The 27,551-nt window shown below is 27.7% G+C and overlaps 2 protein-coding genes across 4 annotated transcripts; both read left to right on the forward strand.

The window, feature by feature from the left end:
* Window positions 1–254: 254 nt before the first annotated feature.
* LOC101492706 (eukaryotic translation initiation factor 2 subunit gamma-like) lies at window positions 255–7,237 on the forward strand. Of its 3 annotated transcripts, none has more exons than XM_004488956.4 (9): window positions 255–398; window positions 3,126–3,308; window positions 3,452–3,513; window positions 4,022–4,134; window positions 4,221–4,323; window positions 4,783–5,010; window positions 5,107–5,325; window positions 6,309–6,569; window positions 6,683–7,237. In XM_004488956.4, the coding sequence occupies exons 2-9, from the start codon at window positions 3,203–3,205 to the stop codon at window positions 6,989–6,991; spliced, it is 1,401 nt and encodes a 466-aa protein (XP_004489013.1). In that variant the 5' UTR covers window positions 255–398; window positions 3,126–3,202; the 3' UTR covers window positions 6,992–7,237. The 3 variants fall into 3 exon arrangements, with proteins under 3 accessions (XP_004489013.1, XP_073221206.1, XP_073221204.1); XM_073365105.1 differs by having other exon boundaries at window positions 309–398; window positions 3,117–3,308; XM_073365103.1 differs by lacking the exon at window positions 255–398 and adding an exon at window positions 403–486.
* Window positions 7,238–11,863: 4,626 nt separating this feature from the next.
* Window positions 11,864–18,872, forward strand: LOC101493041 (protein GRAVITROPIC IN THE LIGHT 1-like). Its single transcript, XM_004488957.4, has 3 exons — window positions 11,864–12,002; window positions 12,569–12,696; window positions 17,155–18,872. Exon 3 carries the CDS (start codon window positions 17,155–17,157, stop codon window positions 18,493–18,495), a length of 1,341 nt encoding a protein of 446 aa, XP_004489014.1. The 5' UTR covers window positions 11,864–12,002; window positions 12,569–12,696; the 3' UTR covers window positions 18,496–18,872.
* The last annotated feature ends 8,679 nt before the right edge of the window (window positions 18,873–27,551 follow it).

Raw genomic sequence — 27,551 nt, forward strand, 5'->3', positions numbered from 1 at the left:
TATGTACTTCTACGATATGCGATATTCAAAAAAATTTAAGGCGTAGATACGTCAATAAAACATATACTTTTGTGTATAATTTTAATTAAAAAATTAAATTATTCAATTCATAATTATAATAATAGTTTAAAAGTTAGAATATTATATTTAGTATAAAAATATAAATTTAAACAATATTATATTAATATATAAAAAACTTGAAAGCACACAAAAATATAATATAATATAATTAAAAAAAAAAAGAAGCTAAAAAGCATACAAAAATAAAAATAGAGCAGCATATTGAATATTACCCGAGTCGCAGCAACCTTAATTGGACACTCTAATCCTGTCATCATCACTAATCACTATCACCTTCTCTCCGGCACCACCTGCTTACACCTCTCTCCGTCTTTCAGGTTCTAATCTCTCTCTCTCTCTCTCTCTCTCTCTCTTCTTTTTCCATTAACATCATCCTCACATCCCCACTTCATTGTCATCTATCATGTAATTTTACTCTTTCAATTGTTCATTAGCTCTTTCGTTTTCTTCTGATTTATTTTGCTTCGGCATGTGCTACATTCGACTTTCACTTATGCTTTGCTGATTTTCTCTTCCAGGATTCTCATTAGTTAATTAGGGTTCAATGACACTATTTTGTTTTATTTATTACTTTAGAACACACTATACCATGCGTTTGAAATTCGTTAAAGCAGTTGTATAAAAGCCCTAATCTTTTCAGATGGGGTGCACTGATTCTTGCGATTTTGGATCAATGCGCATTGTTTAATGTCTGATTTAGTTCCAATTCTTTTCTTTTTTTTATCCTAGGATGCTTATACTTGCAAAATATGGAAATTGTGATGTAAAATACGGCGTCCTTTTTTTTTTGTGAATTTTTGAAATGTGTGTAAGATAAAAAGCAAGTGAGAGATGGAGATAAACACATATGATATCTGAATTTTGATGTTCAAGTCATACAATTGAAATTAGACAATAAAATATCCTCTCAATCAGTATTGTCAAATAGCTGCTACAAAATATGGCAATACGCTATTTAGTATCAAGTTTTGTCAAATAGCTGCTATTGGATTTGAACAAACCGCTATTTTCTGCAATCCACAATTGACAACATTGCTCTCAGCATTTTGTTCTAAACTTGGCTCTACTTCTGCATTCAAAAGCCTTTTTGTCCATTGACATCTCTCTTTGTGGATGTGTAGCTTGACAATTGATGGTATCTCTGTTTTAAGTTTTCTATTCCTTTTTCTTGTCTTGAGCTACCTCTCCACCCTGGTCGCTGCTCACTGGTCACTACCTGGTGTTTCTCATTTTTGCTTTTGTTATTTAAAATTCTTTCATACTACTAGAATAAACTAGAACAGTTCTATCTGTATGACGAGTTAGTTGTAAGATACTGCTTCTAATTGACTTGATATCCCTAAGCTGCCATGTTTGGGCTTGTTCAGAAAGGATCTGGGTAGCATCAGATTTTGTTAAAAATTTGGGCCTATTGTAGCACCGATACTTCTGATCAAAGACGTGTTTTGGTGTTCGACACCGACACATTAATTATATTCAATTAATTCATTTTATCAAATTATTACCGGTGTCAATGTATTAGTGTCTAGTGTCTATGTCAATATTTGTGTTTCATAGGTCACTGGTTTCAAAGTCACTTGGTTAAAAGATTCTTATAAAACAGTTTGCATCGATAATGTGCAATTTTTTCTCCTAATGTGCACAATTTACAATGATTGTAATTTATAAGCTACAATTCAAGTCCAATTTCATTAACCTACTTTGTTTGTGTGGCTAATTTTAAATTGAAGTGTATAATGGGAGTTGGAATGGGTGAGATTAAGAATACAATGAGATCCTTTTCTGTCAATGAAACCAAATCTGTAATTAATATAGTCACTGATGTTCTGGTATTGATATCAGTGTTACCACTACTTGTGGTAGGCTTGTATTGAAACTGTAGAACTCTTGCTCACTATCTTCACAGATCAGATATATAGAAAAGGATATCCCTGGTTCATCCCATTCTCTTTCCTGATTCTCTACATCCCTCTTTTGATATCATGCAAAGTAACTGCTCACTTAGCTGTGGGTGCACTTACATAATTCATACATATATATCAGAAAATAATCCCAATGACTGGGGGAACATGTGCAAGTACCATGTTAAGGACCTCAATGATAGGGAGATTAAAGAACAAAGATATTTCTATATGGGAAATGAGGGGTGTTTTGAAGGAAACTTATTGATAATATGAAAAATAGCTTGTACTTGTTGGAACCAAGGTGTAATTGCGAAGCAATCTTCTGTTTTCTTCCTCTCTCTTTCATTTGTTTCTGTCCTGTGTTTTTGTTTTTGTTTCTCTCTCTCTGTCTTAGTCACACATCAAATGACCAACTCATATCTAGTCCTGTATTCATGAATTACATGAAAACTTAAATGAAATCATTATTAATTTTAATTTATAAGTTGACTACCTCTTTGTTATATCCTAGTTGAAACAAATAGTTTATTGAAAGTTTAAAATAATTACCATTTACCACCTTTTATTGTTGCTCAATACGTTAACTGTTGTTGGAAATTGTAAATTTGAAAAGGGGGATACCCATTGATTCCCCTCAACCTTTGAAAGACATTAATTTTTATTAGTAAATTCATCTTTACTATCAACAAACAATCTGTCTATTGATTCGCTCGCAAAAAACTTTATAATAGAAACATGAGTACCTATGCTTTATCCACTCTACAAAGTCACTACTTAACACAGTTGTAGGGATTCACTGCCAAAGGAAAGTTGAGGAATCTATTTTGTAACTTATTAGTCTTGCGAATTTGGAGAGGAATTTGTCCAACTTTCTTATTATTAGAAAATAATAGAAAAAGACGCAGACTGAATGACTGACAATCAAGTAAATTTTTGGATGTCATGTAAATATTTCTCTTTCGGTTGTAAAGTAATAACTGCAATACTACATTAATTATAATTTCTTTACTTAATAATTTCTCATGATAGAATAAAATGTAAAAGAATTAGGGTCTGTGTCATCTATTCATAAACATATTTTATGAAAAGGGAAATATAGACTTTGATGTAGATTCCTTGTCATGTGACAAGTACATGCAGGTAGTTTAGCAGCAAACAGTGTTAGATCATAAATTCAATCCATCACGCAATTGAAGTTTTTATTGGAAGCAGCCAAAATGTCGCGGAAGGGTTTGATGGAACAAGATCTGAGTAAATTGGACGTGACAAAATTGCATCCGCTTTCTCCTGAAGTCATATCTCGGCAGGCTACTATTAATATTGGTAATTATATCAATTATTGAATTTGTTGCAGCCAAATTATAACTTGAACAATTTTCTCATTAAAAAAATATGTAAGCTTCTTTTCCATTTCATGACTGTTATTGTTAGATAATCGATGAATAATAAATTAAATCCTGGCACAGGCACCATAGGTCATGTGGCACATGGCAAATCAACAGTTGTGAAAGCTATATCAGGTGTTCAGGTATTCCTTTGTCTAATTTTTTGCTCTTCTTTGGTTTTGTGTGTAGGTAGGGGTGAGGATGGCAGTGTTTATATTGTATATATGTAATTCTTGGCACATGGTGTTTTGGAATGGGAATGATTCTGAGTGACGGACCTATTTAGATGCAGATGATTTGTTTCAAATAGAAAGGAAGTGTTTACTGTTTACGTAACTCAAAATGTCATGTTTTACTTAATCCAACTAGCACGCAAGTTATGAAGTTTATGAAATCTGGCATACGATAGATTTATGAAGTTTGTTAATTTCACTTGATTGGTTTATGGAATTGATAAAGTGGTTATCTTCTCTACCTTTATCCTACCTTTAAATCAATTGAATTTGCTACCCTATGTTTTTGCATCTTCAGTTTTAAAAAAAGGATTAACATATGAATGCCATAATACTGCCCTATATTCTTTATGCATTTCCTTCGAGCTTTTTACATTTACACTGTTGACCTCTGTGGTTTCCCATGAATGTTGTGCAGACTGTGCGTTTTAAAAATGAGTTGGAGCGTAACATTACAATCAAGCTTGGCTATGCAAACGCAAAAATATACAAGTGTGAAGATGATCGATGTCCAAGGCCTATGTGCTACAAGTGGGTATTTATTTTCCATTTTCTGTTATAATATCCTTATCAGATTATATAAACTATTGGTGATGTGACCAATTTTTTTCCTACAGGGCTTATGGAAGTGGAAAAGAAGATAATCCTTTGTGTGATGTGCCAGGGTTTGAAAACTGCAAGATGAAATTGCTGAGACACGTTTCTTTTGTTGATTGCCCAGTAAAGTTCTGAACTTTCATTTGTTTTGTAGGGTTGTTTTATGCATAATTTCATTATATTTTTAATTTAATGTAGCATTGCTTTCATACATGTGCACATTTGATTTCACATTTTTTTGTCCTTTCAAATTGTCTTTTCTCTCCTTAACATTATATATATTGTCTCTCAATTCTCTTAATCCTAGTAAGAGATGACGTGTATTGCAGTGTATGTATGTATGTATGTTAGAGTATATGTATGCATATGATACTATCATGATATTATCTGCTATGTCTAAGATTATCTCATAGGATTAGTTTTGTTGTCATAGAGAATCTTAGACTATCTCTTGAAGATTAGTTTCGATATCTTAGACCATGTAAGAGCAGACACGACGAACCACGATATCACCATTTAACAACACTGCTTAGTGCTTATAGATCTATCTGATATTTACTTTTACTTCTTCGATTGTTGTAGGGTCATGATATTCTCATGGCTACAATGCTTAATGGAGCAGCAATCATGGATGGAGCTTTGCTACTCATAGCTGCTAATGAAAGCTGTCCACAACCACAAACCTCTGAGCATTTAGCTGCTGTGGAAATTATGCGTCTTCAGCACATGATAATCCTTCAGAACAAGGTAGACCTAATTCAAGAGAATGTGGCTATCAATCAGCATGAAGCAATTCAGAAGTTTATACAAGTAAGTTATCTCTGAAAAGAAAAGGTTTCTGCTATGCAAGAGAATCACTTTTTGCCAACTTACACGATACTCTCTTCCTATTTGGTGGCTTACTAGGGAACGGTTGCTGATGGTGCACCAGTGGTACCTATTTCAGCCCAATTGAAATATAATATCGATGTTGTGTGTGAGTATATCGTGAAGAAGATCCCAATCCCTGAAAGGAACTTTATCTCTCCACCTAATATGATAGTAATTCGGTCCTTTGATGTCAATAAACCTGGTTTTGAGGTTGATGAAATAAAAGGAGGCGTAGCTGGTGGAAGCATTCTGAGGGTAAGTCTTTTGATGAATATTCCGGATATTGTGCTTAAGTTTTACAGATGGCACTTTTCCTGCAGCACATTCAGATGTTAGTTTTCCTATTAAATTTTTCAATGAGTTATTCCTTAACTTGTATAATGGATTGTTTTTTTTTTAAATGTTTAGTCAATGCTAGAATTTCAAAATGTTTTGCAAATCATGCTGTGGGCAAGCACAATGAAACATGAACACCCAACATATGAGAAACAAGCTGCCTTATAATTTGTTGCAACTTTTTGAAAATTAGTTTGTTCTTGAGATGATCCAAAATATCTTCAAAAACTGCGTATTAGTTTCCAAACCAGAACGAAGGAATGAACTCTGATGGCACACTACAAATTAAGAGGAATGAGGGCCCAAAGAGTGGGCTCCACTCACCCAAGTCACACCTCACACATTTAGTGTTTAGAATGATGGATGGAGGGAATAAAAGCTAGTTAATAAGTCTCTTATTCTACTGATATTCCATTAACGGAATGAGGGAAGAGGAAGTGGGAAAGGCATTTAGTTTCAAGAAGGATGAATTGAAGGAATAAAAACTAGTTAATAACGTCTTTTATTTTATGTTATAAGAATGGGGGAAAAGGCATAGGGGAAGGTATTCAGAAAATATTCTAAGAAGTAATTAAGAGAGTTCTTTCTTTGGTTAGGAGCAATTTTGCTCTGGTTTAGGAGTTCTTAGAACTATGGTTTAGTTTTTCTTTATGCATCCTTTGCTGATCTCATTGTAAGAGATACTACTCTGAATTTTAAGAAATACTATACTTTTTTGTTCCATTAAAATTCTGAGTTCTATCAAACTCAATATCATGTTTTCATCTAAAGCCAACTTGAGTTTGTTATAATAAATTCTCAAGTGGCTGAGAGGCCATGGATCAAGTTATTCCTGGCCAAGTCTTGAATCAGATATATTGGCATGTTGTTTTGAAACACATCTGATAATTTGTTTTTTGCAGGGTGTTTTGAGGGTCAACCAATTCATTGAAGTTCGACCTGGGATAGTTGTTAAAGACGAAAGCGGAAATATTAAATGCACACCCATATACTCTAGAATAGTTTCATTGTATGCTGAACAAAATGAGCTTCAATTTGCTGTGCCAGGAGGCCTAATTGGTGTTGGGACAACAATGGATCCCACTTTAACGCGTGCTGACAGGTTGGTAGGGCAAGTTCTTGGAGAGGTTGGATCACTGCCAGATGTTTTTGTTGATCTTGAGGTAGGTGGCTACGCCTAATGGTTTATCAATCAACTTGCCGAGTTTTGCCATTCATAGGACTTTTGGGGATAAAGAGATTTATTTACAAATGAATTTTGCATTTGGTCTTGCAGGTGAACTTTTTCTTGCTTCGACGGCTTCTTGGTGTCCGAACAAAAGGGTCTGAGAGACAAGGAAAGGTATCAAAGCTGGCCAAAGGAGAAATGCTGATGTTGAACATAGGATCAATGTCAACAGGTGCCAGAGTAATTGCTGTGAAGAATGACTTGGCAAAATTGCAACTTACATCTCCTGTGTGCACTAGCAAGGGTGAGAAGATTGCACTGAGTCGACGTGTCGAAAAGCATTGGCGTCTTATTGGGTGGGGTCAAATCCAAGCTGGAATTACTCTCTACGTCCCTCCTGCACCCATCTTGAGTTGAAGACAGACAAGAACGAGAAGAGAAAAGAAAAGAAGAGACAGACTATAAGAAAACGCCTTTTTTTTTTATAAAATCACGAGATGAATTTAGATATGTGGGAAGGGAGACAATTTTTGGGAACCATTTTTGTAAGGTGGAGAAGAAAACATTTGGATTATCAAGTTTTGTTTTCGCAGTGTGATTTACTTGTTATTTTCCCTACTGTTAACCTATTTTTGAAGTTGTATTTAATGATGATTGCGTTTAGATGGAGAGCATGTGTTCACTGTTCAAAAATTATAATTTTCACTGTGATTCATCAAAGCTACAAACAGTAGCTTCAATTTGTTGCACCTTTAATATATTTTATAGTGAAGCATTCCATGCCCTACTGGCTACTGATGTGAAAAATGTGGTGTTAAAGTAAAGAACTAATAGAAGAGAACAACAAATTTCACCATGCAGAAATGTGTTGTAGATTATCACACCAATGTTGTTTGGATTAAAGGCCGTGCAAGTAACAACAATATTCTCTTTATGCGAGATCAACCTATATTTTATTCGTTGGGCTCTATAACTCGAAGTGCTTAAAATAGAGGATAAGATATATTATTCAATCAAGCAAATGACCTTATTTAAACAATTAATTAATTAATTAATTTGCTTTTATTTTCTTCTTCGTTGGGCTCTATACTTTCTTCTCCATATTTCATGCAATGCATATAATTAGACTTGTATCATAACGTGTCTAGTATATACATGTTAGTATATAAATAATATAAAAACACCCCTACTTAAAAATGATATATTAATTATATATTTATAGAAATATATAATTTTTTTTTGTTATTAACACGTGTCCTAAAAGCTTTATAAGGAAATAAAAAACAATTTTTGAGTAAAAAATTTCATATTTTATAATTTTAAAATATAAATTATACAACTTTCAGGATTTTTATCTTATATTTAGATTCTTAACAAGGTCCTAAAAGCATTTTTTAATATTTTTATAAAAAAATTGACGCATGATCCATTTCTTTACGATGTATTTGGACAAAGTATTTTTTTGAGAGAGTATAATTTTTTTTTTAAATTTAAATTCTTCAATATAAATTACCTTGTTTGAATAATAAATTTTAAAAAAAATTAAATTAAGGAATTTCATGAGGTACTTTTGTTAAAATTAAATTTAGAGAATTTCAAATACCACATAAAACTTAATAACTTCAAATTCTCTCTTTAGTTTATAATATATGAACCATGAAACGGTCCTTATAAATTTTTTTAAATTTACAATTTTGAGTTTGTATGATTCAAAATTTGCAGTCTCTATATATTTTTTTGCAAATTGATCCTTAAAATTTTCAATTTGGTTACTAAAAATATGAAGAAAAAAAAAAGTCCATCAACTTTTTCAAAATTTCAGTTTTAGTCAAATTTAATTTTTCTTTTTGTTCAAAACTTTTAAATTTTATAATAATAGTTCAATTTTAAAATAATAATTTATTTATCCAAACAATAAAATTTTAAAAATGAAAATAATTTAATTGAAATATATAAATTATCTAAAATTTTAATTTCTCTTTAATTTTTAATTATCCCATTAAAACACAATCGTACGAAAAATAAAAGAAATCACATCTCTTATACATCTACCTTTGTTTACACTTAACGATCCAAGTACTTGAGCTTAGTAGTTAGTCTCTTGGACTTTTGCACAACTACATCTTTTTTGTCTCATAACAAACTTTACACTAATTTTTTAATAATTACTTTATAATAAAATTTGGTTCATAACAATGGATTTTTTTGCATTCTAAAATAATTGATCCGTATATTCTGAGAAGTTATACTCCTCCTGCTGCATTCTTGCCGGGAAGATCGATTGAAATATTAATGAAACCACCCTTACCTAATTTAAGCACATGCACATGCACAAGTAGAATAGAAAATGTTTTGTATATAAAATGTAATTAATTATTGCTTATTTTGCAACCTCTTCGTTTTATGTATTCTACTCACCGAACATATTCTTGACTGTCCACTTCATTATATGTTTCTACACCACAAAGATCACAATTGTTGGAAACATCAAATATATAATTGAATATTTATTTCAAAAGACTAAAAGAATAACCTAAAAACACAAAATTATGTAAAGTACTACACCTAGTAGCTTCTCATATAAATAATTAATTAAATGGTATTTTTGGTGTATTTTGTACATTCTTTTGGTTGAATATTTTATGAGGGAGGGGGTGGTCCAATGGGCCCATGACCACCCTTCCTTTTTCTTAATTTATTTTATGTATTAAACTTACCTTTAATCACCCAAAAAAGCAGTTTCTAACACATTAAACAATTCAAAAGAAAAATAGCATTTTAAGAATATGTGATGAGACCTTGAAAATCAGCATAAGCTACTAAAGTTGGAAAATAATATATATTGAAACAAATACTCGTTAATTTACAAAGACTTAATTTTTATGGTAAAATAGGAACTATTATTTTTAATTTGCAATCTATGATAGTGCTGGTTATTTTTCTTCATTTAATTTTTGCTACTAGTTTGTTGACACTTTTAATCCTAACAGCATTTTGCACTCGATGTAATTTGAAATTTTTTATTTACCTTGGTAAATTATCCCTTTTAAACTTGACAACTCTGGAGTTGAATTTCTTAGTCTGCCCCTGATTTTATACAAATATGTTTTTTGTATTACTTATAGGTTCTTTTTAATTAATATTTTGATACCTTTCAAATGTGATTATTTTATCGAAAATCTAGGGTACTTTAAAGTTTTCAACAAATGAAAAATCACTATTGTAGTTTGTTGTTACTCTTGACCAAGCATTTTTTTCACACCATAAAAAATCCCATGATCTTACGATTACAAAATCAAGAGGTGTAACGGGTAGATTTTTTTCAATTATATATTTTTTTGGAAAATAAATTCTAAAATACAATATTTTAAAATTAATATATTAAAATATTTTAATTTTTATGAGAAAAAGGAAAAATTAAGCGACAATTTATTATTTTTATATTTTATCATTTAAAATTTCTAACTTAGTATATGCTCGTATCTTCGTCATAATATACGGATGCTGCATTCTCTTACTCAAACCATTTAAATCTATTATAACCATTCATATATACAAAAAGGGGGACGTTAATAAAATATTCTTCTCGATTAAGAGTTGCAATCAGTGTTGTGAATATTGTTTACATGATTAAAATATTTGTTTGCAAATATAATTAATAAGTAATTCAATACATTTTTTATTAATTATACGTAACTCTCCTCTATGATCTGTTTCTTTTAGAATCTTCTAAAGGTATATTCTTTAATAAAAGGTCAATTTAACAATTTTGGATTTTAAAATTTTAAGTTGGATTTTTTTGTGCTAGTTTGTATGAGCTCCGGTAAATCTGTAGCTCACGTAAACAAAAAATTTAAAGTAATATATATTTTGTGATATTCTAAGGTACATGAAAATAATATATTAATTATTATTATTATTATTATTATTATTATTTTATAACAAATTAATTAATTATTTTTTTTAGTGTCAAGTTTATTTATATTTATAAATATTTACATATTATGATCTTAATTTCAAACTAGTAAAATTAAAATTTAAAATTCTTTTAATTTTTTTAATAAACTCGTATAATTTTTAAGAGGTTTTGATTGCAATAGTCATAAAAATATAAACTCTCAATTAAATTTTAGAAAAATAGTCAAACAAGAGTGAATTCTAATGAGATAGATTTTAAGATTCTTGAAATTAAACGTAAAATAATCTCAATCTATATCATGAATCACATGAGAATTTATTATGTCGTTCTTTATAAAATTGATAACAAAACTCTTATTACCATTTTAAAAATCTCTAATTAAAAATAATTCAAAGATTAAAATTAAAAATAGTTCAACTTATAAATTTTATGACACATATAGAATTAACTTGATATAAAAAAAAGTTAAATAAACAATTTGATGTTTACATATAAATTAAAGGACTAAACTATATATTTTTTCAAAAATTGAAAAACTATAACAATAAATAGTATGATATACTTGTTGGAAAATGTTGTCTATCAACTCTACAATTTCATATCACCACAAACATCTAACATACCATCAATCTTATAGCAATAATCATCAATTACGAACTTATAACTTAAAAAGAAAATACATCTTAAAATGATACTCTTATCATATAATATATGTCGGATAAAATTTATTATTTATACTCAAATAAGTACATAATTCTAAAAGTTGTTTGAAAGTTCTATAATAGATTTTTTTTAGCTAATTATATTCTTACAAATGACTAAATCTCATCTAGTATTATCTGACTATACATTAATATAAACTAAACCACAAACTTGAATGGATTGGATTGACCTAAAATATTTTCACTCATATACCAGTCAATTGACCCAACCCAACTTTTAGGTAGATTTGGTTGGGTTACTTGGGTTTGCCCTACCCATATATACACTATACCCAAGTACTAGATGGAATTTATATCTTATTTTTGTATTTTTTTTTAAATATTACATTTTAAAACTAATGTACCAAAATGTAATATTGTTTTGATAGGAATGCGACCTATGTTAAAAATTTATTTCATTTATAAGATTGAATCCTAAATATGCAAACTGACATTCTAAATTTTAAAAAAAAAAAACATTTTAATATATTAATTTTAAAGAATACAGAATATAATTAAAAAACCTACATTCACACTTAAATTAATTAACTCAACCTCTGACGTTTTGAATTTCAAAAGCCAACAAATAGGTTCGGACAGCTTTCGATCCGTGCCCTTTTTCGTCATTTTCTCTTCTGTTTTTATCCATGCTCTCTCTCTCTCTCTTCACTACTCTATTTCTTTACAACAGCGCAAAAACTCTACTTTTCTAATTCTCTCAGAGAAGCACTCCATTGAAGACTCTACCACTCCAACTCTTTCATTTTTCCCTCATTCATACCTTTCTAGCAATATTTTCTACATTGAGGTAAGGTTTCTAAAATTAAACAACATTACCCTTTATGTTTTCTCTCTCTACCAATTTAGCTATTGTTTAAACATATACCACTTATAATGAAACTTATCTAAGGTGAAAGTGTTCATTTGTTATTATTTTTTTATAAAATTTTCTCAGGGAATAGTTTCCATTTTTAAAAATACTTTCTTTTTATTGAAATTTTTGTTTGGTGTGTTTTTTTAAAGACGCGTTTTGATGATTCTTATGAGTGTGGTTGTTAACGTTGTTGTTGTAAGTGGCGTTCATTATTTGCCTCTTTCGGGTGTTGTGTTGTTTTTCGTGTTAGGAGAAATGTCCTTTTTTTTTTATAATTTTTTTTTTCAAAAACTAAAATGTGCTCCAAATATATATTAACAATTTAAATGTAAAAAATTTATTTTAAAATTTATATTTTTAACTTTTTAAAAATTTTAATGTTGTATTTTTTTTACTTTTGGTATGCTTAGAATAATTAATTTTTTATTTTTATTTTTTTTACATTTTGATATTGTTGTGAATATTTGATGTTGATGGATGATGGTTTTTGGTTGTTGCAGGAGGGTGGTACTTGGAGTTAGAGTTAACAACATTTAGTATAGTATTTAATTTTTGTGTCTGTTCTCTTGAGATTTACGTTTCGCAATGACAACCTGACCTACAATTTCTCCTCGTCATATTTCTCAAGGTACGTTACCATTTGGTTTTGTGATTTTTACTCAATTTACTTCATGTTAATTTTTTATTTATTACCACAGGGTTTTCTTAACAATGATTAGCAGAATCCAAAATTAGGTATTTTATGTAGAAAAAAAAAGGTTAATTAGTGTGATGTGATGTCTTTAGAACACTTATTAATAAAATGAATATAGAAATTTCTAATTAATAATTTATTGAAAATTGTATTTTTAATTTTTTAAAGGTTTTGAATTTAATTGATTAAAAATCTATGATGATATTTAGTATGTAACACTAATTTGAATATAAACTAATTTAGTGGGATATGCGAAAAATGATACATAAATTTTAATTGTATTTTATATAAAATCTAATAAATTAGTTATACTTTACTGTATTTTATGATTACCATAAATTTTTTTTGAGTTTTGTCGTATTTTATAAAACTATTTTTGGTTTAACATGGTAGCTTAACTCAATGCATGTTTCATGCTGTGTGGATTTTTTTGTAATTTGCAAAGACAGAATCTCAAGTTGTATGATTTTGACTTCTTTTGATATATAATAAAGAGTATGCTTAGTCAAAAAATAAATAAATAAAATAAAGAGGCATGTGAACGTCTGACACAATGGATGTTGAAATGACATAAACCTTAGAAAGATGATATGTGATACATAATTTACATGTAAGAAAATATTCCTACTTTCATAAAAATTAAATTCCTACATTTTTTATATAAATACACAAAATTGCTGATTGCTATTTTTTTCCCTCTGGCCCTCTCATATACGTTTTAAGTGCTTTATTAAATTGCACTTTTGGAAATTTCGTGACAACTAACCTTCGTTAAGACTAACATTAGCGAGACTTTCAATATGAGTTAATATTATTGAATAAATAGTTTAACTTGTATGCATCAATATTAAAAAATATTGTATATACATTATAATTTTTTATATTTATTATTTTAAAAGTAGTTATTATATACATTAAATAATTTTAAATATTTGATAATCGAAATTTTAAAAATTTGATAATTGAAATTAACAGTCAGTTTAATGTATAAATAAATTTTTTAAATAAAATAGATGATGAATACTCTTATATCCCATGACAGGTATATTAATTGTGTTTTCTATCAATTTTATGTCATAATAATAATACTAATCCATCTTTATTTTCTCTTGTCCTTGTTTTTATAAAAAAATTAAAGCAAAAGAACAATATTCTTTATTTCAATATTTTACTTATTCCGAAGTGTATATGTAGTGTTTGTGTGCAACAAACGCTTTAGTATATGGACTTTGAATTACAATTTTTTCCCTTCATTAATACGCTTAATTATTTGGAAATTTAACTTAAAAGCACTTTTTCATTTTGTTGAAATTAAATTTTAAATTCTTTTATTTTTAAAACTGATTTTTAGTTTTTATTAATTTTTTGGATGATGTGATAATTTTATTAATAATATATATATGTGGTATTTGTAAGTTGAATAAAATATTTTTTGTTTTAGTATTATTGTAATTAATTTTTCTTATATATTAAAATATAATGTTTAAATTATTTATTTTATTTAACTTTGTAATAATTTTAATATTTTAAATTTATTTATTTTATTTTAATATTTTAATTATTATATATTACATATTTATTTTATTTATTAATAGAAAATAAAAAAATTCATTTTACAAATAAAATGACTAAAAATTCATTTTTAACAAAAATAGGAGATTGGAAGTGGATTTAAATCTTCAAAATTTTAGGACATTCGTACGAGATTTAACTTTAGAAGAATCTTTTTAGTTGATTTTGTTTTAGAGTAATGTGTAAAACACGAAACTAAATAATAATAATAATTATTATTATTTGTACTAAAAAAAATGGTAATATTCTTGTACGTTTTATGTAAAAAAAAATACTCTAGAACTGTTTTTTTAATAATTTTATTTTGTAAATTTCTATGCGGTTCAAGTGGTGGAAGTTCGTGGTTTTTTTCACGGGAAACACATTGTTAAGTACAATCATGACAACATCTAATTTGCAAAAACCATTATGCCTAACTATTGTTGTTTTTATTTGAATACTAATAATAGATCGTACCATATCTGTGAATCATGTACCATATGCGTATATAATGAATTTTGCAAGAGCTATTTTTTGGCCTTAAGTTATTTGTAAATGCTAAGCAAGATGTTAGGTGTAAAGATTATATGTTATTTCAAGTGGACATGATTTTGACCTTTTATTTATGTAGAAGGTTATACTATCTAGTTACAAAAATCATATTATTTTTTAGATGTCATATTTTGCCACACAAATTTAATAACATATTATATGTTTATTGTAGTTTAAATATGTAATAATTACATTTAATGAGTTGTTAATGTGTATAATAAAAAGTTACAATTTATTAATTATCTATTTAATAAAATTTTGAAATATTAATTATAATTTTAACCATGTATTCAAATTCAAATTTTGATAAATAATATATCGAACTCTGAAAAATTATTTATTGTTAAACACAATTTTTTTGATGAATATTTTTTATATACATAAAAATTGTAGTTAGTATTATTTAAATATAATTATAATTTAATTATTTTATTTTAATTTTACTTTTACCTATTAAATGTTATGGAAAAATAACAATCTCATTTTAAATGTGATGTGAACACACCCCCTTGTCCCATTGTGTTTGTGGGAGACTGGGAGGAACATTTTTGATGTGTCATGATGATAAAGTTTGAACTTCCTTGTCAGATATTTCACTTTAAATAAATATAGGTTATGCTGCAAACACTGTTAGCTATGTATATATATATATATATCTTATATCTTATACTGTGGCTACTAGATCTTCAAAGATGCTTGGATATGCATTGTTCAGGGAATCCTAAGGGATATGAGTCTGCCAAATATTTTTTTTTTTTGTTTTTTATTTAAAAATCAATTATCAATTTACCTATCAGTCACAAAAACTTTATTTGATCCAACATATTGTGTATATACTATTAAATTAGTCTTTTAGATTAATAAATTTAAAATATAAAAATATTTCTTCTGAGAAATAAATGTATGGACCAACTCATTTCTTTTAAATTAATAATTAATAAAATTCAAATATAAAATAACATTTTTCTGAGAAATAAATGTATGGACTAACTCATTTTTTACTAATGAGTGACTTAATTCAAACATGATTTATCAAAATCTAATCATTGCTTTTCAAAAGTTGTGTTTTAAGTTTTAATTGTTTTTTAGTTGGATTATACCATTCTTTTGTAAATCATGCTAAGGGAATTGAATAATCATGTCTATGGTAAGAATCTTTAATCATTTTTGTAATTATTGCTTACATAATAATTCATGCTAAAGAAACTAGTTAGCCAATTACACATTAAGAATTAGATATGATTATTTGACTGATATATGGGGCCTATTGCTTCAACGCTCCTTGAAATGAAATGAAATGAAAGTAAACCAAAAAAATCATCAATTTGTCAAAGCATTCTAAAGTATGTAGAAATGATTACATTGTTTTCCTTGTGAGATTGTGTTCAATCAACATCCAAAATGTGCTATTTTAGATCAACAAAAAAAAGGTGCTATTTTGGGTATATTAAGGTTTATTGTTATTTAAAAATTTAATTACTAAAATTTTTATATTTTTAAAATTTGCTTGATATATAATTCCTTGGTTTTCATTCGGAGGATTGTGTTTCAAATTGCCACGTTGGACAAAATGCCTAGATTACATGGATAAACTACAGTGTTGTGCTTTTTTATGTATCTAACCTTAGATCTTGTTCTTGAGTTTTTATTCCTTTGCTTTACTTGCTTTGTTAGAAACTACTTTTGGAATCCTTTGAAATTATGCATATTGTCAAAATTCAAGTTGTGTGTATTTTACTAGTTTCAACAATATTGACTATATGAATCAATTCCATCTTAACCATCAAGATTACACAATCAAAATTTTAAACTTTAAACTCGTAGTTTTAGATTCAAGAAAAAATTAAAATTTATACTGAAATTTAAACCGTTGGATTTTGATCAAACCGTTGATATTTGGTTGACTCATGCATTCAAACCGCACACAATTCATGTGACACTATATATTCTATTTTATCTCTTAATTTTATTTTTATACACCGACGAAAATAAAGAAATAAAGAAACACTATACATCTTAATGTTCAAACAGAATTTTCTCAATTTTATATACATTTATATGAAAAACAAAAAGAAAAATTCCATTCTATACTAAAGTCCTCGATCTATGTGTTAAAGCATTTTACTTTTTTTAAAATAATTTTTCATCTGAACATGCTCAACATGATCAACGTCTCTCATTACTTTATTATATTTATGAATCCTTTTAAAAGATATTGTCATCACTATCACTAGAAAAATACATTATACATTTCAATTTCACATTTTTCATATTCATATACTTTTGCAGATGGAATCTGTGAAGCCATCATCAGTTACACCAAGCAAGAAATTAGCTAGAAATTTTGCCAAAGTTCTTCACCTTAGAGCACTAATTGGAATTGCATCAATTCATGATGGTTTGAAAAATGTTACAACTATATCACACACTAATCCAAAAGATGAATTCAACAAAGTTGACGATGAAGAAGAGGAAGAACAACTTCAAGAGAAAGTTGCTTTAGAATCTATGCTAGCGAAGATTTTCGCTAGCATTTCGACATTTAAAGGAGCATATGCTGAATTACAAAATGCTCAATCACCTTTTGACCCTGATGGAATTGAAGCTTCTGATAAATTGCTAGTTTCTGAGTTGAAACATTTGTCTGAGTTAAAGCAATGTTACTTAAAGAAACAATTTGATCCGTCACCAATGAAATCAATTTTGGAAGCAGAATCAAAGGAGGTAAAGGGTGTCATAAAAACTTATCAAATTACGGCAAAAAAGTTGGAATCACAGGTTAGGCTTAAAGATTCTGAGGTTATGTTTCTTAAAGAGAAGTTAGTTGAAGCTAAAAATCATAACAAGTTAATTGAGAAGAGATTGAATCAAAGTGGTCCATTATTTGATAATAATGTTCAATTATCAGGGTTAAGTACTAGTCAATTTGTTGCGATGCTTCGACATGCGGTTAAATCGATTCGAAACTTTGTTAAGTTGATTGTTGATGAAATGAGGTATGCAAATTGGAACATTGATGCTGCTGTTGAGGCTATTGAAAACAATGTGGTTTATTTCATTGAAGATCACAAGTGTTTTGCAATTGAGTCTTATGTTTGCAAAGAAATGTTTGATGGTTTTCAATTTCCATTTTTCAATCTTGAAAATGAACAACAGAATCAAAAGTGCTTTCTAGAGAAGTTCAATGAGCTGAAATCAATGAAGGTGAAAGAGTATCTTGCTATGAATCCAAGTTCATCATTTGCAAAATTCTGCAGGGTAAAGTATTTGAGACTTGTTCATCCTAAAATGGAGTTATCATTTTTTGGCAACATGAATCATAGGAACTTTTTGAGTTCTGGTTGTGAGTTTCCAAAAAGTGATTTTTTTGCTTCATTTGCTGAAATGGCTAAGAGGGTTTATCTGTTACATTGTTTGGGTTTCTCATTTGAAGGTAAAGTTGAAATCTTTCAAGTTTTGAGAGGGTGTAGATTTTCTGATGTGTACATGGAAAGTGTGAATGATGAAGAAATGTTCCAAACAACAACAACAACAATTGAAACAGAACAACATGTTGGTTTCACTGTTGTTCCTGGTTTTAGGATTGGTAAAACTGTTTTACAGTGTCAAGTTTACCTTACACAAAGGTGAAAAATTAAAGGTGGGGCCCACAACATAAGAGGAAGGACATGGTTGAATGTGATGTTGTTTTGTAGGGACTGAAAAGTTTTGCTAGGATCAATGGGGCATTTTTGTCCTTTTGTGTTTTGGCAATTTTAGAAAAAAGAAAAAAGAAAGCTAGTGGACTATAATAGCATTGGGAAGAACCCTTTTTACTTTAGAATCTTTTTTATTTTTAATTTATGCAGATTTTATCTTATTTATCAAAGACATCCCCCCAAATTTTGTTGATATCAGGGCGGTGACAGGGGTTGTCTAGCTGTTATGCATCTTACCAGACATTGCATGATATAATATTATGTATATAATTAATGATATATATGTAGGAATTTTATATTCTTCTTTTCCTTTTTTTTTAATTATATAATATGTTTATGTTCTGCCTTGTTTGAATGTCATCTTTCTCTTTCTCTGTGGATGCTTAATGTTGGAATAGGTGTTAAATACTACAACTCTATGCAATTCCTTTTATCAATGCTTATTACTATACTCCATTCTAAAAGACCTACACAGACCTATATAATTTAATTTTCAACTATACCGTTGGAAGAAGTTCTGTTTATAATCCTTCAATTTTCAGAGCATTAATATTTCATAATCTAAAATTTAATTATAAAATTAAGTAAAATTTGGTTAATAATTATTTTATAATAATTTAAATTATATTTTTTTGAAACAATTTGTTTTTTATTGAGTTTTATTAATTACTTAAATATAATTGCTTAGTTAAATAATGATATGATTTTATGTGAATTTTAACTTATTATTTGTGTTGTAGTATTTATATTATTTGCATTAAAAATATATCTAATCCTCATTTATGTATACATATATTGAGTGACAAAATATTTAATCTTTATGCAGAATTTAAATTATTAAAAATTTAAAATAAAAGAAATACAATACATTTTTATCGAATGAAATTTATGCGCATTCCACAACTTTAAGAAAGCCCTACCACATTGAATGGGATCTAAGTAGATTATTTTGTCAATATCAATAAGAGAAATATAGAATATGTTACTAGTATTATTGTGATTTGGTTTCAAGAAACACAAATATAAATACCAATCTCAATTTTGTCATTATAAAAATGATATTACAAATGGGTATCTGATTTATGTGTCGTGGTCACAACAATACATCTAGACCATTAAATTAAATTATAAAATATAAAAAAAATCAAACTCTATTTTGAAATAAAAATTATTTAATTTTAATCAAAGATGTGTGTAATTTCGAGACCATTCAAATCTGATAAATGACTTGACAAATTTATACTACTATTTTACAGTACTGTTGTGATGTACGAAGCATAATGTGTTAGTGAATGTATTGAAAGCTAGGTCCCACGTGATGCTAATTTTATCAAACAAAGTCATGTGAAGACAATATTTGCAAACCCTTCATGTGTTCCATAAATATTATGTGATCCTGACCGTTAAAAATATTATGTGATCCTGACCGTTAAAAATATTATGTGATCCTGACCGTTAAATATATTTTGTTTGATGTTTGTGTGAGGATAGCTACTAGATAAATAATAATGCAGTAAGTTATTGAGTGCACATTGGTGTGTGGGTCACATGGTTAAAAAGGAAAGTGGAATAAGATTAGTGAAGTACTATTATTATTGATGTCTTTAAATCTTAGAAAGGGGTCAATTTTTTCGGTCCTTTGTTAACATTTATTGTATATAGTCGACGTGGCAAAGGGAAAAGGGTAGATTTGAGTTATTTTTCCTATGTGTTATGGGGCTTGGTCTTCTTTTTCTTTTACTATATGCAGTGTACTATCAACATAGCACCGTCTTGATCAGAAAGGGGGCCAAGGGGCATTTAATTGAAGCTATAGTTTTGGTGTGACAGGACAGGCTCTTAATAACTTTGTTATAGCAACTAATTAATGACAAAAAAGTTGGCAGGTATCAAGATAGTGGAATAATGTTTTAGGAATGCCTTCAGAGAAATTCTTGTCTGGTCATTAGATTTTAGATTTCATATTTAGGTATATTCATAAAATGAAAAAAACTAAAAAGAGTTGGAATTAAAGAGTATACATAGATGGTATAAATTAATTTTATATTGATATTTAATAAAAATTTAGTACTTATTATTTTATTTTTTTATGATTATTAATTAATCATACTACATAAAAAATATAATAGTTTTTTTCTTTTTTTATAGAATTGTCTCAAATATTTTAGATGTTTTGTTATAAATTAAAAGGATGGTCTCTAATAAAAATAAATAAAAGATTCAAAAATTCAAATTATTTTATTTAAATTGTAATAATATTTCAATATAACTTTAAATTAATATTAATTTTTTAACTACTTAACTAGAGTTATTATTCTAATATTTTCTGAAGCAAATTTATTCACCAAGTCTTCATATTTTATTGTCTCCAAAAGATTACCACCAACTGCTGTAAATACTAATATATTAAAGACATGTTTGACTGTGTTTTATTTTTTAGTTTTTGAAAACGATTTTATAAATAAATTTTAAAAAACTGTTTTTCAAAAAGAAAATTTAAAAAAAATATATTTGACAATTCCAATTTTTAAAACAGTTTTGACTAGAGTTAAAAAAACTAAAAAATAAAAAGTAAAAAACATCATTTATGTGTTTTGCTTTTTTAGTTTTAAAAAGTATAATATTAAAAATAGTTTTACAAAACAGTTTTTAAAAATAAACAATCCAAACAAGTTTTTTTAGTCAATAAATTTTAAAATAGAGTTTTAGAGATGTGAATTAAACAAGTCCTAAGTCTTTTTTGTAACATGATAGACTTTAAGAAAAACTTTAACAACTTCAATTTTAAAAAATTTATTTCAGCAGAAACAACTGTCACCAAAATAATCAATCAAATTCTTTATACAAGAATTGTATTAGCAAAACAATCTAAATCTTTCAAAAGTCTTAATATATCAATAGATCCTATTTTTCCTCTAGGCAATGTTTATCTCATTAAGTTTAACTCCACAAATAATTCATTTCCATTAATATCATATTTATTATTATGTTTCAATGTCTATTTAAAATACTACAAGAAGACTTAAAAACTTAAAATTAGTTGTATCGTTCAATGATCGTAACTTGTGAGAAGTAAATAATAAACTAAAACTACTTTCATACTTCTGGTATTGCTCAAATCTCTTATTAAGAGAAACAACTTGATTAATAAGATAAATAAAATAATTAATAATAAAATATTCCTCTTTAGATAAATCAACTGACGTATATTCAAATTCTCATAAAAGTATATTTTTCTTCAAATTATTCGTCTTAAAGAAAATACCGAATCAAGATTCAATTCAATAGCAATTTTCTTATTATTATTCAATGAGTGAAATTGAAAGTGATAGGGAGAAGCAGAGAAAAATGTGTGAAATAAAAAACATTCAGTCTTTTGATCGACAATAATAAATTGAAGGAAAAGTTTTATTTTTTTTAGGAGCGGAGAGAAGATGATTGAATTTGTAGAATATCTATCTATACATACACAAATAAGTTAGATATAATGGAAATTCACTTTATAACCATTCTTACAATTGTACCACGATGCATTTTTTTAGTAGAAAATGTGAATTGCTTGTAGTAATAATAATAATAATAATAATAATAATAATAATAATAATAATAATAATAATAATAATAATAATACTAATAATAATAATAATAATAATAATCATAATAATTATAATTATTATTATTATTATTATTATTATTATTATTTTAAGTCAAGTTAATTTTCAATTTATAAGTGAAAGGTTTACGCGAAAACCACGTAGGTTGCAGCCTTATATGTCACTAGTGCATTTTAACTTTGTTACATCGTCGATATTAGATTGGTTGTTATTAGGGGTGTTCAAAAAAACAAAAAACTGAACCAAACTGTTGAACTGAACCGAACTGGTTTTAAACTGAACTGATTTATAAAAATTGAGAACCGAACTGTTTTCGAACTGATTTTTTAAAAGAAGAACTGAACCGAATCAGTTTTCAGTTTAAAAAACCGAACCGAATTGGTTTTTAATTTAAAAAACTGAACCGAATTGGTTTTTTTATAAGTAATTAGGGGTAATTATGTAAAATTTGGCCTATATGAACAAAAAACTAAGTTAAACCAGTTCGGTTCAGTTCAAAATAAAAACCGGTTCACCATTTTATAAAACCGGTTTGGTTCGGTTTTTTGAACTGAAAACTGGTTTGGTTCATTTTTTCGAACTGAAAATCAGTTCGGTTAAGTTTTCAAACGGTTCTAGTTCAGAGCTGAACTTTGCCCACCCCTAGTTGTTATACATCCAATGTAATAAGCAAGACGATGACAAATTTGTTATTATGGTAAACTTTGTTAGATCTATTTTAATTGAATTGTTCTAACATACACATTAAAAAAATAAAACTATACAAAAAAATAAAAAAATGTGGCAAATTTGTTATTATAGTAAATTTTATTAGATTTGTTCTAATTAAACTGATCTAACATACATATTTAAAAAAAACTGCACAAAAAAAAAACCTCTGATAAATTTATTATTATAGTAAATTTTGTTAGATTTGTTCTAATTGAACTTTTCTAACATATACATTAAAAAAAAAACACTACACAAGAAAAAAAGGTTGTGGCAAATTTGTTATTATTACAAATTTTGTTAGATATGTTTAGTTAGACCGATCTAACAAGCTTTTTACAAAAAAATAATATTCCTAAATTAACCAAAAAATTAGAAATCACGTGCGAATCCAAACCCATTTTTCATTCTTCATACTTCGTTCTTCTGCAAACCTTTCTCTTAAATAGCTTGCATTGGCAAAGTAAATTGGTGCATTAATCTTTAGAATTAGTATTCCAGGAACACGGTTTGCATTTGGATAATGCTCAACATTTCTGTATATGACATAATTTGAAATGTTTCCTAAAACAAATGTCCTTGGCCTTGCAATAAATAGTAGTATCCTAAGAATAAATATTGCAACCTAAATATACATTAGGAAACACATATTAATTTCACAAACATGTATATCAAAATTAGAAATGGGAGAACAAAGATATCATTAATACATACTTCTATGACTAAGGCAATTTCAACATGCCAAAGACAACACCAATATATGCACTAATGCATACGAAAAAATCGAATTTGTCGACCTTCCGCAGATGGATGGCTGCTTCATAATCTATAAGACCAAGCATTGCAGATATAATTATAGCTACTAGTACCACAAGAGGAGTGTAATAGAACAAATGTGTCAAGAACAACAATGTCAACATGACTGCAATTGACATTACAATGTTGGATGCTGCAATCTTGCATCCAGCATTATAGTTCGCAGTCGAACGCGAAAATGGTCTTGAAAATATGATTATTTTTATACCACAAATGTCAGTAATTGATCATGTAGTAAAAGTAATATTGATTGTTTTTGTGGATCATTTTGAAATCTACATCAACAAAATTAGAAGATCTAGGACTTTCCCTATTACATATGTCATTTAATTGGAAAAAAGGCATTGCATATGCAATTTCATAGATTTAAAAGTATACTCTTGATTTAAAATGATGTGAGTAACATAAGTGCAACTATTTCTACTATAATCTTGTGAAGGTGTTATGGTATCTTCCAGTAGTTCCAAGGTTCAAACGTTTGTTTGCTAGTATAAATGATGCAAAGATTGTAATGTAGGTGAAATGGGATGTTCTTGATTCTGATTTTTTGAAAAAGAAATGGATTTCATATGTTGGTGAACGTTGGAGGGCATTTAAAACTAGTCTAGCATCTAGATATTTAAATGGTGGAGATTTGAGTCACAAATCTCCTCTTGAGGCATATACTTATCTTGATAAGGACATATGGAAAGCGTTTGTTTAGAAACGACAAGATCCTTCCTTTGTGGTTAGCTAGATTTATAATTTAGTTTCTCTTAATAATTTATTTCTAGTATTACATTTAATTGGTGGATTACTTATAATAGGAGAAACGAAAGAAGGCACAAATGATCCAGTCTCATAATAAATACCCTCACCTAATGTCTCGTGGGGGATATGAGTTGCTTACTAAAAGATTGATGAATGAAAAAAAATAAAACAAAGACAAGAATTATCTGGAAATTCAATAGTTTCACCTCCATCTCCACCATCACGCCATGAAAAATGGAAGAGAGCACGACCAAAGTCATCGGGAGATTACTCATAAGAAGATGCTCGTGTCATTGCAGAAAAAAATTGTAAGGTAATTGTGTAATCATTTGTTAATTTAAACTAATAGTAATTGGTGGTTTATTCTTGCAAATGATTGGTTGTTAGAATTTAAGTGTGAGTAACTAATTCTACATTGATTAGATATAAGCTAAATGAATGATATATATTGATTAGATAACCTTAATTGTGTTTATATTGAATCCAAGGTAATACAAGTAGTTCAAGTGATCAATGGTGGTGGTTTCATAAACTATCCCTGGTTGAAATGGTTCAGATGTTGTTATTTCCTTGCTCCATAGTCATAAGGTGTTGCAACTGACCCTGAATCTGTGGTAATTGCTGCATTCATATGTTATTGTATATCAACACTTTTTTAAGAGACTCATGGATTTAAAGGTAGTGAACAATATATTAATATAATTCATCTATATGTGGTTTATTTGCTACAATAATTTGTTTTTCCTTTATTGATTTTATTTATTAGCGCTTTGTAGTTAGCTATAAGTCTATAACAATAGGAAAATGATACAAATTCAAAGAAATTAAATAAATTTTGCTAATGAGTGTTTATAAACTTTAATTGATAAATTTTAGTTTTATTTGTTGACTAGTGTTTTAGGATGGCAAATAGGAAACTTGTTCGTGAGTGTAGTTTTTTTGTTTGGTCATTTCCTCCAAAGCTAAGGAATCTCAAAAAGTGAAAAATATAGTGAAAACCATTTCCCAATTTGTAAGTGTCTAGTACAATTTTAATGAATATTTTATTTTTGTAGAGCTTTGGGTGAATATAATAAGTTGCAAAGATTAAGAAAGAATAAATGCACATGGAGCATTCCCACTATAAGTTGTTTATATTATATATATAGAATTTCAATTATAATTTATATGTCTTTATCTATATAATATTTACTCATTATAATTTTCATATAATATTCAATTTTAGTGTCAAAGACAAACTAAAGGTTATGAGCGTGGTTACTACATTGTGATACATAAGTTGAACATTGTATCTAGTGGTCTTGTTGATTCATGGATGCGGGTATGTGATAGATTTTTTTAGAGTTAGTATTAATTAATTACTTATGATTTTTATGGTCACATGATTTAGATAACTTTGTTATTTCAATGTTTATAATTCAGATATGTGGAGACTCAAAACCATTCGAAGATGAAAAATAATGAATGTCCGACAACGTTGTGCAAACTTGATTCTTGAACTAATAGAAAATGCTTGAAGCATTTGTATCATTTTAGTATCTTTAGACTGTTAATAAAAGATAATGTTATTTTTAACTAGTGAATATTATGTATCTCTAAATTTGATAACTTTGATTTTGTAAAAACATTATGACTCATTGTCATTGATTTTTAAATGTAAAGCTTCGTATGAAGATTTGTGTTTTATGGTTGAATGAAAAATTCTAGTTAATAAGGTAATATGTGAAATTATGCGGATGCATATGTAAGGGGTGAAAGTTATGAAGACAAAAAAATTAAAAAGTTAATTATTTAAATCGATAGGCTCATCGATAAAATAAATAATTTTGAATATGACTTGTTGTATTGGTTCAAATTTAACTGGTGTAATAAATCAATTTTGAATTTGACTTGTTATATTGGTTTAAATTTGATCGTTCTAATAAATTAATTTTGAATTTGACTTGTTATATTGGTTCAAATTTAACCGATCTAATAAATTATTTTTTAATTTGACTTGTTATATTGGTTCAAATTCAAACGATCTAATAAATTATTTTTGAATGTGACTTGTTACATCTATATTTTAGCTGATTTAATAATTAACTATTTATTACAACGCTTGGTGTTAGATCGGACAAGAAGCCGATCTAACAAGTACATACAAATCGATCTAATAAAGTTTAATTACACTAGTGACTTATTTCTTTCTCCATCTATGTTGCATATGAGCTAATATAGATAATTTATTTTTTCTCTTTCTTTCAAGAATCACACCAATAATATAATTAGTATAGTTTAGAATCTTCGAGAGACAGTTGTACTGATATTTAATATGTTAAATACAAATTTAAATAAACAAGTTAAATGTGGACTAAGTCATGTGTAGTAGAAAATATGAATTTCAAAATGGGTATATTTTTTTTTTAACAAACCGCTAAAATATAAATATCAATTTATACAACAAAATGTACTAAAAATTGTAGAAAAATGTTCAATGTCATTAACAAAATATTGTGGTAGCCGTTGCTGCTCTTAAAACAAACACAAGGAGAGAGGTGTGATTTATGAGAATTTTTTTAAAAAATCACCTCTTTAAATTATTTTATTTTTTGATTTTATTTAAATAAGTAAATTTATACATATTTAATTTTTTTTTTATTTGTGATTTCGTCATCGTCTAAGTTTGACGTTTTTTGGTATTCTCATCTTAGTACGACCTTATTTGGTGTTTTTGTCTATCTTGATTCGTTTGATTTATATCGACATAATAACTTTGATTCATTACATATTTCAATTAACAAATTTGAGATCATCAACGTTACAAATTCAAAAGCATAGATATTCTAAACACTTGAATTTTATTATATTTGTAGGCATAATACTGTTTTGTATTAAATTGTCGTTTTGCGCTATTAACTTGAATGTGATCAATTTTTTCACATATTAATTCTTGTTGATTTTAGCAATTTTAAATTTATATTGTATCGATATATTTCACCGGTTTGAATGGTTGTTCTTTAAATAGTAAAAAAAATATTTGTAGAACAAAAGTTAGATAAAAAAAAAAGAAACATAAAATCACTGCAAATCAATATTTTGGTGCATTGTTTAACTAAAT

This window comes from Cicer arietinum, chromosome 1 (assembly GCF_000331145.2).
Source record: "Cicer arietinum cultivar CDC Frontier isolate Library 1 chromosome 1, Cicar.CDCFrontier_v2.0, whole genome shotgun sequence".
NCBI classification, from domain to species: Eukaryota; Viridiplantae; Streptophyta; class Magnoliopsida; order Fabales; family Fabaceae; genus Cicer; species Cicer arietinum.

Bases quoted from the DNA above. Each gene is read 5' to 3' on its own strand.
- LOC101492706 (XM_004488956.4), top strand. From the start codon at position 3,203: ATGTCGCGGAAGGGTTTGATGGAACAAGATCTGAGTAAATTGGACGTG. The intron at 4,135-4,220 runs GTGGGTATTTAT...TTTTTCCTACAG, and splicing joins CCAAGGCCTATGTGCTACAA to GGCTTATGGAAGTGGAAAAG. The intron at 5,011-5,106 runs GTAAGTTATCTC...GTGGCTTACTAG, and splicing joins CAATTCAGAAGTTTATACAA to GGAACGGTTGCTGATGGTGC.
- LOC101493041 (XM_004488957.4), top strand. From the start codon at position 17,155: ATGGAATCTGTGAAGCCATCATCAGTTACACCAAGCAAGAAATTAGCT.